This window comes from Oncorhynchus tshawytscha, linkage group LG21 (genome assembly GCF_018296145.1).
Source record: "Oncorhynchus tshawytscha isolate Ot180627B linkage group LG21, Otsh_v2.0, whole genome shotgun sequence".
Taxonomy (NCBI): Eukaryota; Metazoa; Chordata; class Actinopteri; order Salmoniformes; family Salmonidae; genus Oncorhynchus; species Oncorhynchus tshawytscha.
Window position 1 is genome coordinate 6,909,746 of NC_056449.1, and position 20,691 is coordinate 6,930,436.

Here is a 20,691-nt window from a genome sequence, read left to right on the forward strand (position 1 = left end):
GAAAGGAAAATGGATAGCAAACAATTTATTGACAAAATGGCTCTTGCCACTACCCTATATCTGACTGGGTCAATAACTGTCTTTTTGAGTAAACGTGCACCCAGTGGCTCAGACTTGAGCACAAGGGACTTGGGACTCGATTTGAACTTCCGGTTTATTGACTCGACTATAACACTGGGCGAAACAGTCATTAGCTCCCCTTGTACGTTTGTGCACCAATTTGGCTGCGCCGTCAGGGGACCATTGAACAATGGCAGTGATGCAACCAAGTGGCGGAGGTGCAACCCATTATGCTTGGTCAAAACTTTGCAGCACTATCTGGTGTTTGTGCTACTCTCTCTCTCTCTCTGCTTGTGTGTGTCTGTTTGTTCTGTAATGTGCAATATCGATATAGGCTGAATTAGGAATTTACATTGCCGGAAAAGTGTTATATATTCTTATACGTTTGTCATTTCTCTGCTGTTGGGAAGAGAAACTGGATGTTAAGCAGAAAAACATGTTGGTAGGACAAGGCTTTGTATGTTTGTGCACATGGAAGTCAGTGATTTATGTTTACTATGGGTTAATGATAGAAATGTAATGTGACTAAAATGGCCCACTGTTTTTGTCATTTTGACAAGACTAAATCATTATTCAAAAGACAAAACTGTGACTAAGACTTAATGATATTTTAGTCAAAATGACTAAGACTAGACAAAATCGGAGAAAAAAGAGTACCCAAATGAAGACTTACTCACTCACACACACAGCGTTGTATGAGTGAGCTCTCTTCATCTTCTCAGTCCCACGTGAATAGGTTCCCATTTTCACCTGTTCTCCAATTCTCCCGACACTCCTCCGTTTTGATCCTGTGATGGCTTTGTTTAGCCCCTAAAAATCAAAGCCTGTAGATGGCAATATATACTGAGCTAACAAATGGAATTGTTTTAATATGGCCATAAGATGGACCATTTAGCTATTTTAATTTAGAGTTTTAGGACCCCTGTAGGTATCCCAAAAAATAAACAGATTATTATCTGATGAAACATTAAATTTGTCCTTACTGTTATTAGCCCCATAGCAACGCATTGAATAATACATTCATACATGGCAAAAAAAAGTCAAAAAATAAATCAAAAGGAAATATGGTTTTAGGTGTCTGTAATGCATCTGAGAGATATAGGAAAGCATCAGGGACAAAAACAAAACAGTTACATGTGTAACCCTGGTTCTGTGAAGCTTCGTAGAGCAAAATGGACACTTTCTTGTTGGTGAGAGGCTCAACTTTCCATAGTGGGATCATATTAGTTGTGTAGCTCAAACCATTCAGACTTTGCAGACGTTTTTGTGAGAAGGACAGTTTTCAGGATTACTCCTGGTCTGATAGACAACACTGTACCTCAGCCGCCTTCCATCACAGATGCGGAAGGCCGATAGCGTGGACTTAGAACAGCCCTTGCAAAAACCAGGAAGTCTCTAGCTTAAATCAGACAGATTTTTGATGAATAAAACCGCAATTAAAATAATGATGAAACGGTTCTTACGCACCGATGCAAACATCTACACTAGGGGTTAGTGGACTGTGTTTTGGAACCACCTCTATTTCTCAAACAAAGTTTTGATCTAGCCCTTTAATGAAGACTCAATTCTTGGACAAAATGCTAAAAGAGTAAGCCTGTTACCCTAGTTGTTGATGGCATATTGTATGCAGTTGTACATTTCATCCTTTTCACTGCAGAAACTTTACCGCCTCTTCTCCCTCCTATCTCTCTCTTTCTCTTGCTCCATCCCCCTCCCTCTCTCTGGCTCCCTCCCTCTTTTCTACCTCTCGAATGGTTTCTCTTTTCCATTCATTTGAAAATGAACGTGTCTATAGATTTTCCTCCACACGGAGAGCAGTTGAGCACTGAGTGTTTTGCTTCAGCGTTCGGGTGCTCTTTCTGTGTATAACATGTGATTTGAGGAGCTGAACAGTTTGTTTTTGAGGTAACCAGATATTGGAGGCTTTTGTCTGAGGCGCCTGCCGCACACTGTGTTGGTTTCAAGAGATTCCAATTGACCCATTCAGTTCCTCTGAGAGGCAAAAGCAATGTGTACATTTACAGCTCAGGGCAGATATACTGTCAATACACAGTTATGGGAAAAAAATATGAACTGATGGTGTAAGAGACAGCTAGTTGTCATGCAGTATTTGGGATTGTGTGATTCAGTGCCGCATTATTTGAGTGTTTGTATGTGTGTGTGTGTGTGTGTCATTTTACATTGGTTTAACCCTTTCTTAATAACCGTTTTCTCTCTCCCTGTCACCCTCCCTCTCCCTCCCTCTCCCCCTCTTCTAGAGTGGAAGCAATGCAGCGGAGACACACCACGCTGAGGGAGAAGGGGCGTCGCCAGGCTGTGCGAGGCCCAGCCTACATGTTTAACGAGCGTGGCTCGGCCCTGACGCCAGAGGAAGAGGGTTTCCTTGACGCTGCCGAGTACGGCAACATCCCCGTGGTCCGTAAGATGCTGGAGGAGTCCAAGACCCTCAACTTCAACTGTGTGGACTACATGGGCCAGAATGCATTGCAGCTGGCGGTGGGCAATGAACACCTGGAAGTGACTGAGCTGTTGCTAAAGATGGATGGGCTAGCCAGAGTGGGCGACGGGCTCTTATTGGCTATCTCTAAAGGGTATGTGCGTATCGTGGAAGCCATATTGGCGAACCCGGCGTTCAGCCAAGGGCTGCGGCTCACCCAGAGTCCCCTCGAACAGGAGCTACGGGATGATGATTTTTACGCTTACGATGAAGACGGGACACGCTTTTCCCACGACGTCACCCCAGTCATCCTAGCAGCACACTGTCAGGAGTATGAGATTGTGCATATTCTGCTCACCAAGGGGGCCCGCATCGAGAGGCCTCATGACTACTTCTGTAAGTGCAATGAGTGTGTAGAGAAACAGAAGAGAGACTCGTTCAGCCACTCCCGCTCCAGGATGAACGCTTATAAAGGGCTGGCCAGTGCTGCCTACCTGTCCCTGAGCAGTGAAGACCCTGTTCTCACCGCCCTGGAGCTCAGCAACGAACTGGCCAGACTGGCTAACATAGAGACGGAGTTTAAGGTGAGTTTAACTGGCCAGACTGGCTAACATCCAGGTAACAGCCAAAATAATGGAAACACCAACATAAAGTGTCTTAATAGGGTGTTGGGCCGCCACTAGTCTGAACAGCTTCAATGCACCTTGTCATAGATTCTACAAGTGTCTGGAACTCTATTGGAGGGATGTGACATCATTCTACTAGTGTCTGGAACTCTATTGGAGGGATGCGACACCATTCTTCAACAAGGAATTGCATCAATTGATGTTTTGTTGATGGTGGTGGAAAAAGCTGTCTCAGATTACGCTCCCGAATATCCCATAACTGTTAATTTGGGTTCAAATCTGGTGACTGAGACAGCCATGGCGTATGGTTTACATCATTTTCATGCTCAGCATACCATTCAGTGACCACTCGTGCTCTGTGGATGGCGGCATTAACATCCTATGGAGTCATAGCCATGGTAGCCAAAATAATGGCCTGTCCAGCATTTTTATACATGACTCAAAGCATGATGGGATGTTAATTGCTTAATTAACTCAGAAATCACACCTGTGTAGGAGCACCTGCTTTCAATACACTTTGTATTTACTAAAGTGTTTCCATTATTTTGTCAGTTACCTATACAGTACATAGTAAATTTAAGGTGAGCTTAACTGGCCAGACTGGTTAACATAGAGACTGAGTTGAAGGTGAGTTTAACTGGCCAGACTGGCTATCATAGAGACTGAGTTTGAGGTGAGTTTAACTGGCCGAGAGACCGAGAGTGAGATACCGAGAATGGGAGACCGAGACAGAGTGTGAGACCGAGAGAGAGTATGAGACCGAGAGAGATTGAGAGACCGAGAGAGAGACCAAGAGCATCATCAGAGTACAGATAAAAACTCCAAACAACGCAAGCAGAGCAGAATTAGACCAATTCCCTCTTTTGATTAATATCCAAAAAAGAGCCACCAAATTGCATGATAATTTAGAAACAAGTTACCCCCACTCCTCCCATTCCAAAGCCCTCAAATGCCAAAAGGTGACCACAGAAAAGAGTCTACTGAGGTCCAGAGGCTCAGTTCTAACCACTACCAACCCAACGAAGCCTCAGGACAGAGAGAGAGAGGAAGAGAGAGAGAGAGAATCCATGAATTTGCAAATGAGGATTTTCTGCTCCCTCATCTGCTATGTTTGATACGTTTCTGCTAGGAGTCGTAGCAGCTTTGGCTCAGGACTGAGGCTGCTCTCTCTACTTTGCTGTCTCACTAGTCCTACACGTGCTATACACACATACTACTGTACATGGGCTCCCGAGTGGTGCAGCAGTCTAAGGCACTGCATCTCAGTGCTAGAGGTGTCACTACAGACCCTGGTTTGATTCCAGGCTGTATCCCAAACGGCCGTGATCGGGAGTCCCATAGGGCGACGCATAATTGGCCCATCGTCGTCACGGGTTAGGGTTTGGCCAGGGTAGGACGTCATTGTAAATAAGAATGTGTTCCTAACTGACTTGCCTAATTAAACAAAGGTTAAATAAAAATTCAAAATGCACAAATGCACAAATACACACATACACTAATACACACGTTAACGTGTTAACAGCACACAGCTGGGTCTGTGTGTTGAAAGTAGAAGTTTCATGCTGCAGTGTGGGGTATACAGCCACAACGACAGGAATCAAATTCAAGCCCAGGAGCACTAGGAAGGAAGGAAGGCAAAGGGGAACACTTTGGCATTTAGACGGCGGGGTAAAGTGAGTGGAAGGGTGCAGTCCAGAAGGGTGTGTGGGTTGGTATTTGTCATGACTGCAGCTGTGTCTGCTCAGGTGTTTGTCTGTCTGCCTGCTTCCTAGATGTGTAAATGAGAAGTAGTGGCCCGGGAGGCTTAGTTCTATTACCCTCCATCTCTTTCATTACACACTCATTATCACCTTCCATGTCTCTCTCCTCTATCTATCTCTCCCTCTCCCTCCCTCCCTTTCAATCTCTTCCCCTCTCTCTCCCTCCCTTTCAATCTCTTCCCCTCTCTCTCCCTCCCTTTCAATCTTTTTCCCTCTCTCTCCCTCTCCCTCCCTTTCAATCTCTTTCCCTCTCTCTCCCTCCCTTTCAATCTCTTTCCCTCTCCCTCCGTCCCTTTCAATCTCTTTCCCTCTCTCTCCCTCCCTTTCAATCTCTTTCCCTCTCTCTCCACTCTCTGAGGTAAGAATACATATGTTCTGACTGGCTCAGACGCAGTCGGTTCTTGAACACTCTTTCCTTATGTAGTCCACTTATCTGAAAGGAAGGATCGTGCTGATCTCATTGGAGAAAGTCCCTGTGGGCGTTATCAGTATTGTTGTTGTTTTAATGAAGCTGCCCTCTGCAATCTTTACATGGTTAAGTGCAGGATTAGACCTGTTGCCCAGGGTTATGTTGACACGGTGCCACATGTACTATTGTCCCAGTGGGTTCAAGTGATGGGGGACAGCACACAGTGTGCTCCGAGTTTTAAGCGTTGACATATACACTGAGTGTACAAAACATAAAGAACGCCATGACATACAGTGACTTCACCCCCTTGGCATTTAACCTATTCTGTTGCCTTATAACCTGTAATTAAAATACATTTTTTGGGGGGGTTGTATCATTTGATTTACACAACATGCCTACCACTTTGAAGATGCAAAATATTTTTTAATTGCAAAACAAACAAGAAATTAGAAGAAAAAAAACAGAACTTGAGCGTGCATAACTATCCCCCTCCCCCAAAGTCAATTGTTTGTAGAGCCACCTTTTGTAGCAATTACAGTTGCAAGTCTCTTGGGGTATGCCTCTATAAGCTTGGCACATCTAGCCACTGGGATTTCTGCCCATTCTTCAAGGCAAAACTGCTCCATCTCCTTCAAGTTGGATGGGTTCCGCTGGTGTACTGCAATCTTTCAGTCATACCACAGATTCTCAATTGGATTGAGGTCTGGGCTTTGACTAGGCCCTTCCAAGACATTTAAATGTTTGCCCTTAAACCAATCTAGTGTTGCTTTAGCAGTGCTTTAGGGTCATTGTCCTGCTGGAAGTTGAACCTCAAATCTCTTTGAGACTGGGACGGTTTCCCTCAAGAATTTCCCTGTATTTAGCGCCATCCATTAGTCCTTAAATTCTGACCAGTTTCCCATTCCTTGCCAATTAAAACATCCCCACAGCATGATGCTGCCACCACCATGATTCACTGTGGGGATGGTGTTCTCGGGGTGATGTGAGGTGTTGGGTTTGCACCAGACATAGTGTTTTTCTTGATGACCAAAAAGCTACATTTTAGTCTCATCTGACCAGTGTACTTTCTTCCATTTGTTTGGGGAGTCTTCCACATGCCTTTTGGCGAACACCAAACGTGTTTGCTTATTTTTTCTTTAAGCAATGACTTTTATCTGGTCCCTCTTCCATAAAATCCTGCTCTGTGGCGTGTACGGCTTAAAGTGGTCCTGTGGACAGATACTCCAATCTCCGCTGTGCAGCTCATTCAAGGTTATCTTTGGTCTCTTTGTTGCCTCTCTGATTAATGCCCTCCTTGCCTGGTCCGTGAGTTTTGGTGGGCGGCCCTCTCTTGGCAGGTTTGTTGTGGTGCCATATTCTTTCCATTTTTTGATAATGGATTTAATGGTGCTCCGTGGGATGTTAAAAATTTCAGATATTTTTTTATAACCCAACCCTGATCTGTACTTCTCCACAACTTTGTCCCTGACCTCTTTGGAGAGCTCCTTGGTCTTCATGGTGCCACTTGCTTGGTGGTGCCCCTTGCTTAGTGGTGTTGCAGACTCTCGGGCCTTTCAGAACAGGTGACAGATCACGTGACACTTAGATTGCACAGAGGTGGACTTTATTTAACTCATTATGTGACTTCTGAAGGTAATTGTTTGCACCAGATCTTATTTAGGGGCTTCATAGCAAAGGGGGTGAATACATATGTAAGGGGGGTGAATACATATGTAAAGGGGGGTGAATACATATGTAAAGGGGGTGAATACATATGTAAAGGGGTGAATACATATGTAAAAGGGGTGAATACATATGTAAAGGGGGTGAATACATATGTAAAGGGGATGAATACATATGTAAAGGGATGAATACATATGTAAAGGGATGAATACATATGTAATGAATACATATGTAAAGGGGGTGAATACATATGTAAAGGGGTGAATACATATGTAAAGGGATGAATACATATGTAAAGGGATGAATACATATGTAAAGGGGTGAATACATATGTAAAGGGGGTGAATACATATGTAAAGCGGTGAATACATATGTAAAGGGAGTGAATACATATGTAAAGGGGTGAATACATATGTAAAGGGGTGAATACATATGTAAAGGGATGAATACATATGTAAAGGGGTGAATACATATGTAAAGGGGGTGAATACATATGTAATATGTAAAGGGGTGAATACATATGTAAAGGGGGGGGTGAATACATATGTAAAGGGGGAATACATATGTAAAAAGGGGTGAATACATATGTAAAGGGGGTGAATACATATGTAAAGGGGGTGAATACATATGTAAAGGGTAAAGGGGTGAATACATATGTAAAGGGGGGTGAATACATATGTAAAGGGGTGAATACATATGTAAAGGGGGTGAATACATATGTAAAGGGGTGAATACATATGTAAAGGGGTGAATACATATGTAAAGGGGTGAATACATATGTAAAGGGGGTGAATACATATGTAAAGGGGGTGAATACATATGTAAAGGGGTGGTGAATACATATGTAAAGGGGTGAATACATATGTAAAGGGGTGAATACATATGTAAAGGGGGTGAATACATATGGGCGCACAACTTTACGTTGTTTTGTTGTTGAATTTTTTTAAACAGGCAATTTTTTTTGTTTCACTTCAACAATTTGGACTATTTCGTGGATGTCCATGACATGAAATCCAAATAAAAATCCATTTAAATGACAGGTTGTAATGCAACGAAAGAGGGGAAATGCCAAGGGGCGTGAATAATTTTGCAAGGCACTGTAGACTGACCAGGTTAATCCAGGTGAAAGCTATGATCCCTCATTGATGTCACTTTTTTAAATCCACTTCAATCAGTGTAGATGAAGGGGAGGAGACAGGTTAAAGAACATTTTTAAGCCTTGAGACAATTGAAACATGGATTGTGTCTGTGTGCCATTCAGAGGGTGAATGGGTAAGATAAGATATTTAAGTGGTTTTGAGCGGGGTATGGTAGTAGGTGCCAGGCGCACCGGTTTGTGCCAAGAACTGCAACGCTGTTGGATTTGTCACGCTCAACACTTTCCCGCGTGAATCAAGAATGGTCCACCGCCCCAATGAACATCCAGCCAACTTGACACAACTGTGAAAAGCATTGGAGTCATCATGGGCCAGCATCCCTGTGGAACGCTTTTGACACCTTGTGGAGTCCATGCCCCAGCGAATTGAGGCTGATCTGAGAGCAAAAAGCGGGTGCAACGAAATATTAGAAAAAAATGTACAATGTTTAACCTTTTCTCCTCTTCATCTACACTGATTGAAGTGGATTTTAACAAATGACATCAATAAAGGATCATAGCTTTCACCTGGATTCACCTGGTCAGTCTATGTCATGGAATGAGCAGGTGTTCTTACTGTTTTATACACTCAGTGTCCATCCATTGGTGGAGAGTGTAACGCTCCGGGTGTCGTGGGTGTGGAGTCAGACGCAGGAAACAGAGAGTGCAATACTGTGCTCTTTAATGCACAAACGCCACAGGGTGCTCAAAACCAAATGCCCCAAACACGGGGGACGAAAACAGTACAGCCGAATACACGACCAGGAACAAACACGTTCCTCTACTACCTAACCGAAGGTAACAATAATTAATCCCGCACAAAGAAACAGGCGGGCCGGCTGTCTAATAAAGCCCAACTAATGACTCACTAACAGGTGCTACCAATAAACATACAAGGAGGGGGAGGAAAGACAATCAGTGGCAGCTAATAGGCCGGTGACGACGACCGCCGAGCGCCACCCGACCGGGAAGGGGAGCCACCCTCGGTCGGACTCGTGACAGAGAGGCTATAGTTAACATCTAAGAATTGTTATGGGAGCCAATGGACTAACTTACTGACCGACAGAGGAACTCCAAATACTTCCTTAATGTACAGTAACACACACACACCCATACACACATGCACGCATGCACACACACACGGACTCTCTCTCTTTCTTTCTCTCTCTCTCTCTCTCTGTCTCACAGTCTTGCAAAACTAACTTTGTGGGGACACACAATTCAGTCTTGTTCAAAATCCTATTTTCCATATCTCTAATCTTATCCCTAACCCGAAACCTAACCCTAAAACTAACCCTAGCTCTTAACCCTAAAACTAACCCTAGCTCCTAACCCTAACCCTTAACGTAATTCGAACATGAATTCTAACCTTAACCCTAAACCCCCTAGAAATACCATTTGACCTCGTGGGGACTAACAAAATGTCCTGACTTCTGGTCCCCACAAGAATAGTTAAACACGTCCAAACACACAACTGCTCAGAGGTGTGAAATTGGCTGGTGAGGAGCACCTGTGTCTAATCACAGCTGGAGAGGGAAGCGCCCACAGAGTCACAATCAGCAGAGCAGGGTCACAAGATATCCCCCTCTCTCTCTCTCTCTCTCTCCACATCTCTCCTCACCCATCTCTCTCTCTCTCTCTCTCTCTCTCTCTCTCCACATCTCTCCTCACCCATCTCTCTCTCTCTCTGTCTCTCTCTCTCTCTCTCTCCCATCTCTCTCTCTCTCCCTCTCTCTCTCTCTCCGCATCTCTCCTCATCCATCTCTCTCTCTCTCCCTCTCTCTCTCTCTCTCCACATCTCTCCTCACCCATCTCTCTCTTCATCTCTTTCTCTTCCTCTCTCTTTTCGCCTCACTAGTTCTTCCATTTCTTCTCTCTAAATCTTTCAGCATTTTCCATCTCCTTCCATCTCCTTCCAGCTCTCCTTTTCGGGTTTCTTTCTGTCCACCCTTTCTCAACAACTTTTTCCCTACCTCTTCATCTTTTCTTCTGCCTCTTTCATTAAGTATACCTGTGTGTGTGTGTGTGTGTGTGTGTGTGTGTGTGTGCGCTCATTCATGGATTCCAAACACCTACCTTTGTCTTATTGTCCCCTGAGGGCCTAAATACTCTCAATTCCATTGGCCCAGAGTGAGTGATCAGTCATTCTCATTGGCACATTGCAAAATGTCACTTCAGAAAGTATGAATGTACCATCTCTTCTTCCTCTTTGTCTCACCCCCTCCCCTCTCGCTGTCAGTCATTAGTGTGGCTCTGTATAATGGTGGAATTTCCATCACTTAGTACGGTGGTATCATCAGCATGTGAATAATGCCTGCAGGGTGGAATAATTATCATGTGTCCTCTAGAACCTCATTACAATGTTCTGTATTCATACACGGCTAGCCACGCATCATAGAATAACGATCCCTGAGTTAAAGGAAATAGTTATGTTCGAGGCAACCAAAATTCCTTAGAGCGGCAATCAGCAGTAGCAAGAGTAAGAAAGCCCCCCCTGGTTCAGTAAAAACCTGATTGATGGGGCTGGAGAAATTCAATCACTCTCAAATTCATACACAGAGCTATGGATGCAAGGATTGACTGTCCATGACATCAACATTTTAACCATATTTTGAGGCTATATAGTGTTTGTTTACATGTTCATTGTTTACAAACATTGGAGTTAAACAAACTCATATTTTGGCTTCTGACGGGGTACGACAAGTTCAAGAATCAACGGGTACATATCATTCATTAATTAAGTCCAAAAAAGGAATGTAGCAACTACTGATTGTAACTGATTGTAACTAGTTACTGTAGCAACTACTGACCCCTTTAAGGGTGGCATAGAAGTGAACAAAGAAAAATGGAACCATGGAGTGTTTTTGTCCTGAAGAGAAGCAAGGGAAGAGGGAGCTAATACTAACGCGCTTGGTATGAAGTGGTGATCACGTAGCAGAGGAAGCCTGTCGGGGACATCTTATAACTGCAAGGGCTGAGGGAAACTGTCCCAGAAAGCATGTTATCACTGAGCTGTACTCGTTTGTTTGAACACTGTGCAGCTATCCATAAACAATTTGACTTTAGTCTCTGTGGACAATTGGCTCTACAAACCACTCTGACTGGTCCAGGAGGGATGGGTTGGCAGATTTTGTATGCTCATGCGCGAAAGTATGAAAGACAATGAGGGATCTCTGCTTGTGTGTTACGCGTGTGCTTGTGTGTGTGGTCGTTTGTTTGTTAATGAGTGTTTGTGTGTGTGTAACTGCATCTGAGGGGCCTCGGGCACTGGCCTGAAGACCTATGGTTGAGCAGAGATGGAGGAGGGAGTATGGAAGGATGGGAGAAGGAGAAGGGAGGGGTGAATGGATGAAGGAGGTAGAGAAAGGGAAGAATGAGAAAGGAAGAAATGCAGGTTTGAGCGAGGGAGAGTGTGAATAAAGAGATGAGAGAGGGGGAGTGTGGAAGGATGGGAGAAGGAGAAGGGAGGGGTGAATGGATGAAGGAGGTAGAGAAAAGTGTGAATAAAGAGATGAGAGAGGGGGAGTGTGGTGTCGAAGATGAAAGCTGTGTGAATTTGGCTCCAGAGCTGCCCCTGTCCCATTGGACACACACTGGAGGAATCGATATTGTTTTCACATCAATTCAATTACGTTGAACCAACGTGGATTAGACGTTGAACTGACGGCAGTGGGGAGCTTCCAACAATTCGCCTAATCAAGTCATTATACAAACACTAGCTGCACAGGAACATTCTACCATCCTCCTCTCTCTCTTTTCCCACCTTTTCTTCCTCACATCTTCCTCTTCTATGTCCTCCTCTCCTTCACCCTCTCCTTATCTCTCCCATTTTTCTCTGGCTCTCTTTCTCATTCACTGTCTCCTTGCTCTCTCTCTCTCTCTCTCTCTCTCTCTCTCTCTCTCTCTCTCTCTCTCTCTCTCTCCATAGAATGACTACAGGAAGTTGTCCATGCAGTGTAAGGACTTTGTAGTGGGGGTGTTGGACCAGTGCAGAGACACAGAGGAGGTGGAGGCCATCTTGAACGGAGACGTGGACAATGCCCCGCCCAGTGACAACAACCGCCCCTGCCTCGAACGCGTCAAACTGGCCATCAAATACGAGGTCAAGAAGGTGAGACCCCCAAACCAGGACCACAACCTGATCGCATTACTTGACACTGCTGTAAATGACCATATATATATATATATATATATATATATATATATATATATATATATACAGTATGTTCATGTTTTTTATGGTTTAGTTTACATGTCATCATTTCTTTCTGATATCTTTGATTGTTCATGTAGCATTTGACCCCATGAGTGTGTTTGTTAACAGGTGTATTCGGAGTGGGAAATGTTGATTTATGTTCAACCTGGAACATCTCACAGGGAAAACATTGGATCAGTGATGCAGTATTGTAGTGGCGATGCAGTGATACACATTTCTGTGCGCGTGTGTCCCCGATACCTGGTAGCATTTGTAAATATCAGACAAGTCTCTGTGTCAGAATAGCAGAGGTGTTTCAGCTAAATGTCAAACCAAGTCCCCTCTCCCTACATCACCCGGGACTCACAGAGACTCACAGAGACTCACAGAGACTCACAGAGACACACAGAGACACACAGGCACAACAAAAAAGGTAAACAGGTTTCTCTGACCTTGTGGTTGTACATCCTATATGTAAACATTGTGAGACATAGTACCATACGGTTCATACTACCCCGCATATCATCTAAGGCAGTGGTTCACAACTCCGGTCCTCGGGGACCCCCCGCTGTTCTATTCCAGCGCCAACACACCTCATTCAACTTGTCAACTAATCATCCCGCCTCTGACTAGGTGAGCCAGGTGAGCTAGTTCAGAGCTATAACTAAATAGTGAAACGTCCATCCTGCTTGTGAGCTTCCAGGGAAACGGTAAAGTGTAGTGCCTGGGATGTTTTCCCAAACCAGGGAGCGTGACCACAGCTGAGTGTGTTAATCAACCTGCCAGATGAGGGGGGAGGATGGGTTGCTATGACAACCAGGTGGCCTTGAATGCTATTGGGTAAACTCAGTGGGGGAAACATACACACGCGCACGCACGTTCGCTTAGGCAGGCACCCACCCACGCACGCGCGCACGACACTCACACACACACACACACACACACACACACACACACACACACACACACACACACACACACACACAGCATGGGCACTCTCAGACAGATGCACAAAGACTTAGACATATTGACATACAAACTAGTGACAGGGTTCCCATGATGTGTCAATGAAGATTATTGCAATCACCAAGGGGGTGGAGGAACGAGGGACACTGTTTCATTTGAATTGTTTGTTGCTGGGTTGAAGTCGTAGTGTAGGTCTGAGTTTGTGTTTGGGTGTGTGTGCATGTGCTTGCGCTTCCAAGCATATGGAGCTCGTGTTTGTGTTTTTGTATGTATGTGTGTGTCATAGTCATGAATGATCCTTGAATGCCAGTAGATGGTCTGTGCTGATTGAGTGATCTGTTGAGGGAACACACACACACACACACACACACAAACACTGGAAATCTGGAAATCACACACACATGCACAGACCGGGGGGTGGACGCTGGACAATGGGGACCCCGTTATCTACGGGTGTCTCAGGGGGAGTTGGGATATGCAAGAAATACATTTCCATTACACACTTGTACAAGTGTCCATCCACAGGTGTGTAACAGGACAAATACAAGCACCCTCCAAATGATTATTCATTGTTTAATTGCACACATGCACACACACACGCACGTCGCACACGCAGTGAAAATCTGAGAATCACAGACACACGTGATCCTGTTGGCTTTTAGATGGACACACACATAAACCCATAACACACACAAACAAATGGATATCACTCACAAATCTCATTCCCTCACTTTGTCCCTCTCCCTCTATTTTTCAGTCTGTCCACAGTGGATTGAGACTGAAGACAACCTCTATTTAAATACAGACTGTTCCTCGATGAGACAGAGGGAGAATAGCTGACAGGGAGAGCGGGTCCATTTAGAGAGCACTTCCAGAAGAGTTTTTTTACAGTGCTTTTGTACACTGCTGTAACCTGTAACCGGTTTGTAAGTGTTTTCATCTCGCTCTCTGTCTCTCTCTCTCCCTCTCTCTCTCTCTGTCTCCCTCTCTCTCTCTCTCTCTCTCTCTCTCTCTCTGTCTGTCTGTGCGTATAGTTTGTGGCGCACCCTAACTGCCAGCAGCAGCTGCTGACTATCTGGTATGAGAACCTGTCAGGTCTGAGGCAGCAGTCCATCGGGGTCAAGTGTTGCACCGTGCTAGGGGTCACCGTGGGACTGCCCTTCCTGGCTATTGCCTACTGGATCATGCCCTGCAGCAAGGTAATGCAGCTATGCACTGCAGGTACACACACATGCATGCCGCATGTACATGCACACGCACACACCAGTGGAGGCTGCTGAGGGGAGGGCAGCTCATAGTAATACCTGGAATGGAGTCAATAGAATGATATCAACAACGTGGAAACCACGTTAGTATCGAGGCACAAGGCGAGACCCAGATGCAGACACAGGGGTCAGATGGTTTGAGTCTTTGCAAGAGAATGGCAAGAGAATGGTCATGGACAGGCAAAAGGTCAAAACCAGTTCAGAGTTCTGGGGGTACAGTGTGGCAGGCAGGCTCGAGGTCAGGGCAGGCAGAATGGTCAGGCAGGCGGGTACGGAGTCCAGAAAACAGGTAAGGGTCAAAACCGGGAGGACTAGCAAAAAAGAAATAGAAAGCAGCACAGGAAAAACGCTGGTTGACTTGAAAACATACAAGACGAACTGGCACAGAGAGACAGGAAACACAGGGATAAATACACTGGGGATAATAAGCGACACCTGGAGGGGATGGAGACAATCACAAGAAACAGATCAAGGCGTGACAGTTAGTACCATTCCATTGACTCCATTCCAGACATTATTATGAGCCATCCTCCCCTCAGCAGCCTCCACTGACGCACCCACACACTACAGATCCTCTAAGGCAGGTATTCCCAAACTGGGGTACGGGTACGTGCAATGTCGGGGGTAAGCCAAATAAAATTGTGATTCAAATTTTTTTTTAAATAAATAAATAATCACATTTTCAAACAATCCATTTATATTTTCCAACTGGGCTATACATTTGGGTCAGTTTAATTTTTTTATTAAATGAAACAATCTAGTGTTCAGCGAAATAACAACACAATGTCAAATACAGGCAGCATAGGCAAATAATTAACATCCAGTACTCTCTGGTGGGAATTCCACTAACGGTCCGTATGTAGACAAACGTAGCTGCTGCTCATTCCGTTTGCTCGGAAATTGATAAATGTAAAAAAAAAAAAAGTAAGGCCCGCGTCCATAGAGACACATACCATCTCTACTGGTAGTACTACCAGACCAGCAGTACGACACCTGCACCTGTCGACGACACAAGTTGTTCTGCTTCCACGAGCACATCCAATGCTAGCATCAGTAAATCTACATGTTGTTAGCCCAGCTAACATGGACACTGACAGTTGTGAATCTGATGCAGCCGAAGAGCTACTGCCCCCTTACCCGGGAAAGCACCGAACAACAGACAGGGACGCTGGACCCTCGAAGAGACGCAAATATGATGCGAACTACATTGATTTGGGGTTCACTTATATTGGGAGTAGTGCCTTTCCTCAGCCACAGTGTGTTTTTGTGCAAAAGTACTATCTCACAACTTGATGAAACCTTCACTCTCGCGCAGACATTTAGTAACAAAACATGCCAATTTGAAAAATAAGCCACAGGAGTTTTTTGAGTGAGGATTAAGACGACTTTCGAGTAGTAAGACATGTATAAAATCAACAGATAGCATTAATAAGGCAGGGCTAGAAGAGTCTTATATGGGCTACCGAGTGGCTAGGACAGGCAAGCCTCATACTATTGTGGAGGACTTAATTATTCCTGCTGCCGCGGATATGGCTGGGACAATGCTGGGGGAAAAGGCCCAAAAAACTATAGACAATGTCTTCAACAAACAACACTGTTTCACGGTGCTTCAGTGAAATGGCAGGAGATGTTTTGAAACAATTACTGCTTCGCATACAAGCCAGAGAATTCTATGCGTTACAGCTGGATGAGTCAACAGATGTGGCGGGCCTGGCTCAGCTCCTGGTTTATGTCTGTTACGTTTATGGGGGGTCAATTAAGGAAGACATCCTCTTCTGCAAATCACTGGAAATCTGGACAACAGAAAAGGATATTTTTAAGGTACTGGACAGCTTTGTGACATCAAATGGACTTCGGTGGTCAAGATGTGTTGGTATCTGTACTGATGGAGCAAAAGCCATGACAGGGAGACATAGTGGAGTGGTAACGCACGTGCAAGCGGTTCCTCCCGATGCCACTGAGAGGCTCTTACTGCCAAAGGAATGCCTGGCAGCTTGAAAGACATTTTGGACACTACCGTCGTGTCCAAAAGTTTTGAGAATGACACAAATATTAATTTTCACAAAGTCTGCTGCCTCAATTTGTATGATGGCAATTTGCATATACTCCAGAATGTTATGAAGAGTGATCAGATAAATTGCAATTAATGGTGTCAAGAAGGGCAGCAAAGAAGCCACTTCTCTCCTGGAAAAACATCAGGGACAGACTGATATTATGCAAAAGGTACAGGGATTGGACTGCTGAGGACTGGGGTAAAGTCATTTTCTAATGAATCCCCTTTCCGATTGTTTGGTGCAGCTGGAAAAAAGCTTGTCCGGAAAAGACAAGGTGAGCGCTACCATCGGTCCTGTGTCATGCCAACAGTAATGCATCCTGAGAACATTCATGTGTGGGCTTGCTACTCAGCCAAGGGAGTGGGCTCACTCACAATTTTGCCTAAGAACACAGCCATGAATAAAGAATGGTACCAACACATCCTCCGAGAGCAACTTCTCCCAACCATCCAGGAACAGTTTGGTGATGAACAATGCCTTTTCCAGCATGATGGAGCACCTTGCCATAAGGCAAAAGTGATAACTACGTGGCTCTGGGAACAAAACATCGATATTTTGGGTCCATGGCCAGGAAACTCCCCAGACCTTAATCCCATTGAGAACTTGCGGTCAATCCTCAAGAGGCGGGTGGACAAACAAAAACCCACAAATTCTGACAAACTCCAAGCATTGATTATGCAAGAATGGGCTGCCATCAGTCAGGATGTGGCCCAGAAGTTAATTGACAGCATGCCAGGGCAGATTGCAGAGGTCTTGAAAAAGAAGGGTCAACACTGCAAATATTGACTCTTTGCATCAACTTCATGTAATTGTCAATAAAAGCCTTTGGCACTTATGAAATGCTTGTAATTATACTTCAGTATTCCATAGTAAGATCTGACAAAAATATCTAAAAGCACTGAAGCAGCAAACTTTGTGAAAATTGTGTCATTCTCAAAACTTTTGGCCACGACTGTACAATGAAAATGTTTAACTTTGTTAAAGCAAGGCTACTGAACCTTTGTTTATTTTCAGCAGTATGCAATGATATGGGCAGCGACCATGTAACGCTTTTACAACATACAGAAGTGCGCTGGTTATCAAGGGGCAAAGTATTGACACGTTTTTTTGTAAAGTTGAGAGACGAGCTAAAAGTTTTCCTTACTGGCCGTCGTTTTCACTTGTCTGACCGCTTGCATGATGACAAATTTCTCAGACGACTGGCCTATATGGGAGATGTTTTTCTCTCCTGGTGCTGTTAAGACACTGATGCCCTTTGCAACTACGTGCTTATGTGAGAGTGGATTCTCTGCCCTCACGAGCATGAAAACTAAATACAGGCACAGACTGTGTGTGGAAAATGATTTAAGACTGAGACTCTCCAATGCAACCAACCTTTCAAGCATCCTTTCAAGCACATCCTTCTCAGTAACCTGTGGTGAGTTATTCACAATTTTTGATGAACAAATAAAGTTTTAAATGTAAGATGGCTAAATAAAGAGCAAAATTATTGATTATTATTATTATATTATTATTTATGCTCTGGTCCTACAAGAGCTCTGTCACTTCCCATGAGCCGGGTTGTGACAAAAACTCACACTCATTCTTATGTTTAATACATTTATTGTATAGTTTGTGTGTGGCTGGTTTACAATGATGGCAAAAAACAACATTTGAGAGTGTGCTGAACCTGATGCTAGAGGGGGTACACTGCTGGATGTTGAATATTTTAAGGGGTACGGGACTATAAAATGTTTGGGAACCACTGCCCTAAGGGATCATAATGTGATTAGGTTGCCCGCATTCTGAATAAATGCCTGAACAGCTTGCAGATACTGTAGAGGTCACACTAACCTTAACCCCCACAGCATGCAGATACTGTAGAGGTCACACTAACCTTAACCCCCACAGCATGCAGATACTGTAGAGGTCACACTAACCTTAACCCCCACAGCATGCAGAGACTGTAGAGGTCACACTAACCTTAACCCCCACAGCATGCAGATACTGTAGAGGTCACACTAACCTTAACCCCCACAGCATGCAGATACTGTAGAGGTCACACTAACCTTAACCCCCACAGCATGCAGATACTGTAGAGGTCACACTAACCTTAACCCCCACAGCATGCAGATACTGTAGAGGTCACACTAACCTTAACCCCCACAGCATGCAGATACTGTAGAGGTCACACTAACCTTAACCCCCACAGCTTGCAGATACAGTAGAGGTCACACTTACCTTAACCCCCACAGCATGCAGATACTGTAGAGGTCACACTAACCTTAACCCCCACAGCATGCAGATACTGTAGAGGTCACACTAACCTTAACCCCCACAGCTTGCAGATACAGTAGAGGTCACACTTACCTTAACCTCCACTGGCAGGCCCATCTCAGCTTCCCCTCTGACATATGCAAGTCCTCTGAAGAGACAGAAAGGAAAGAGAAATGAAGGGAAAGAGAAAGAAAATAAAGAGCTAAAGAGAGCAGGCCAAGAGGAAGAGATAAGTGGGGAGGGAGAGGAATGGTGACAGAAATTAAAGGATAGATATGAGAGAGAGAGAGAGAGAGAGAGAGAGAGAGAGAGATACACGTGGGGAGACTGGGGTAGTCGAACAGGGGGACAGACAGAGGGATGGAGGGAGTGGTATCTCTCCCCCCTGAAACTACTGAGAAAAACAGTGGATGAATCCCAAATGGCACACTATTCCCTATATAGTGCACTACATTTCACCAGAGCCATGTGAGCCCTGATCAAAAGTAGTGAACTACATTATATAGGGAACAAGGTGCAAATGGGACGTAGCCAGTCCTTGTCCAAAGAAAACAAATAGGAAAAACACACACACCTGAATGATTAGGATTAGATGGCGGTGTACGTGTGTGGCGAACAACAACCTTGATCTATCGGTTGGTTGATATCGGACTGATTTTAATGACCTGTATTGGCTAATGGCCTTGATTAAAAACAGAGGGGCAGACACACATGCACACACACAGCACAATGGATGTGATGGCTGTGTGTTGTTAAATGAACAACCTGGCCAATACTGTTTCATCCCCCTCCTTCTCAGCCTTCCTACGTATTGTTGTGGGTGTTTGTGTCAATGGTTGTACTTGTGTGAAGGGTTCACATTCACAAACACGTGTGCCTGCGTTTTGAGTGCATGTTGAATGCACATTTTCAGTGTGTCGATCTGCATGTGTTTTGTGAAGGTGTGTCTCCTCCCTAGCTCTCCCATCCCGGTGGGACATAGCTGGATCCTCCAGGGTTAGTATTGACAAATAGAATACACAACAAGGCCCTGTGAAATTCACATCTCTCTCTCTCTTATTTCTCCCTGTCTCATTTACTGAGTCTCTCGTCACTGCTTCTGATGCAGGGGAGATAAATAATGTGTGTGAAACTGACACTGAATGTTCTTCACACATAGTAACACACTTTGATGTCTGGACATTGTTCACTGAATTGTCAATAAGACATTTTTATGTTGTCTACACTCCCAATATGAGAAATGTTCTATTTAATTGACAGGAGTATTGAGTCTGACTCAATGTCCGACTGAACTGACCCCTGGATGAACCCGAAGTGTTTCTCAAAAGGCACACTACCGTGCTCCGAGCACGGGAGGGTCGGAGTATGAGCCCAAATCAAAGTATGCGAAACGGAGCGCGGCGGGCACTCCTCGAAAGAGTAGTCCGTTAGTACATATTTTGTTTCGTGCATCATTGCAAGCTTCAACGGAAAGTATGCAAAGAAATGTGACGCAACCATGTAAAAAAATATATATATTTTGGCCATTTTTTCAGCTGAAGCGAGAGAAAATTAACCCCAACTTCGTAATTAAATGTTGCCTAGTCACATCTCATATATTGCCTGACTACAATATTCGATCTTGATACGTTAATAAAAACATGCTGTGTTCATTTTGGCATGTTTACCTGCCTAAAGTTGAAGTCGGAAGTTAACATACACTTAGGTTGGAGCCATTAAAACTTGTTTTTCAACCACTCCACACATTTCTTGTTAACTATAGTTTTGTCAAGTTTGTTAGGACATCTACTTTGTGCATGACACAAGTAATTTTTCCAACAATTGTTTACAGACAGATTATTTCACTTATAATTCACTGTATCACAA

The 20,691-nt window shown here is 44.4% G+C and overlaps 1 protein-coding gene across 1 annotated transcript in view; it reads left to right on the forward strand.

Annotated features, from left to right (window-relative positions):
* The first annotated feature begins 2,324 nt into the window (after window positions 1–2,324).
* LOC112235884 (short transient receptor potential channel 7-like) overlaps window positions 2,325–20,691 on the forward strand; it is a 62,302-nt gene continuing 43,935 nt past the window's right edge. The window contains exons 1-3 of the mRNA XM_042302843.1: window positions 2,325–3,081; window positions 12,018–12,200; window positions 14,285–14,449. Of these exons, the coding sequence (XP_042158777.1) occupies window positions 2,329–3,081; window positions 12,018–12,200; window positions 14,285–14,449 (1,101 nt within the window). The 5' untranslated portion in view covers window positions 2,325–2,328. The remainder of the gene's footprint in view (window positions 3,082–12,017; window positions 12,201–14,284; window positions 14,450–20,691) is intronic.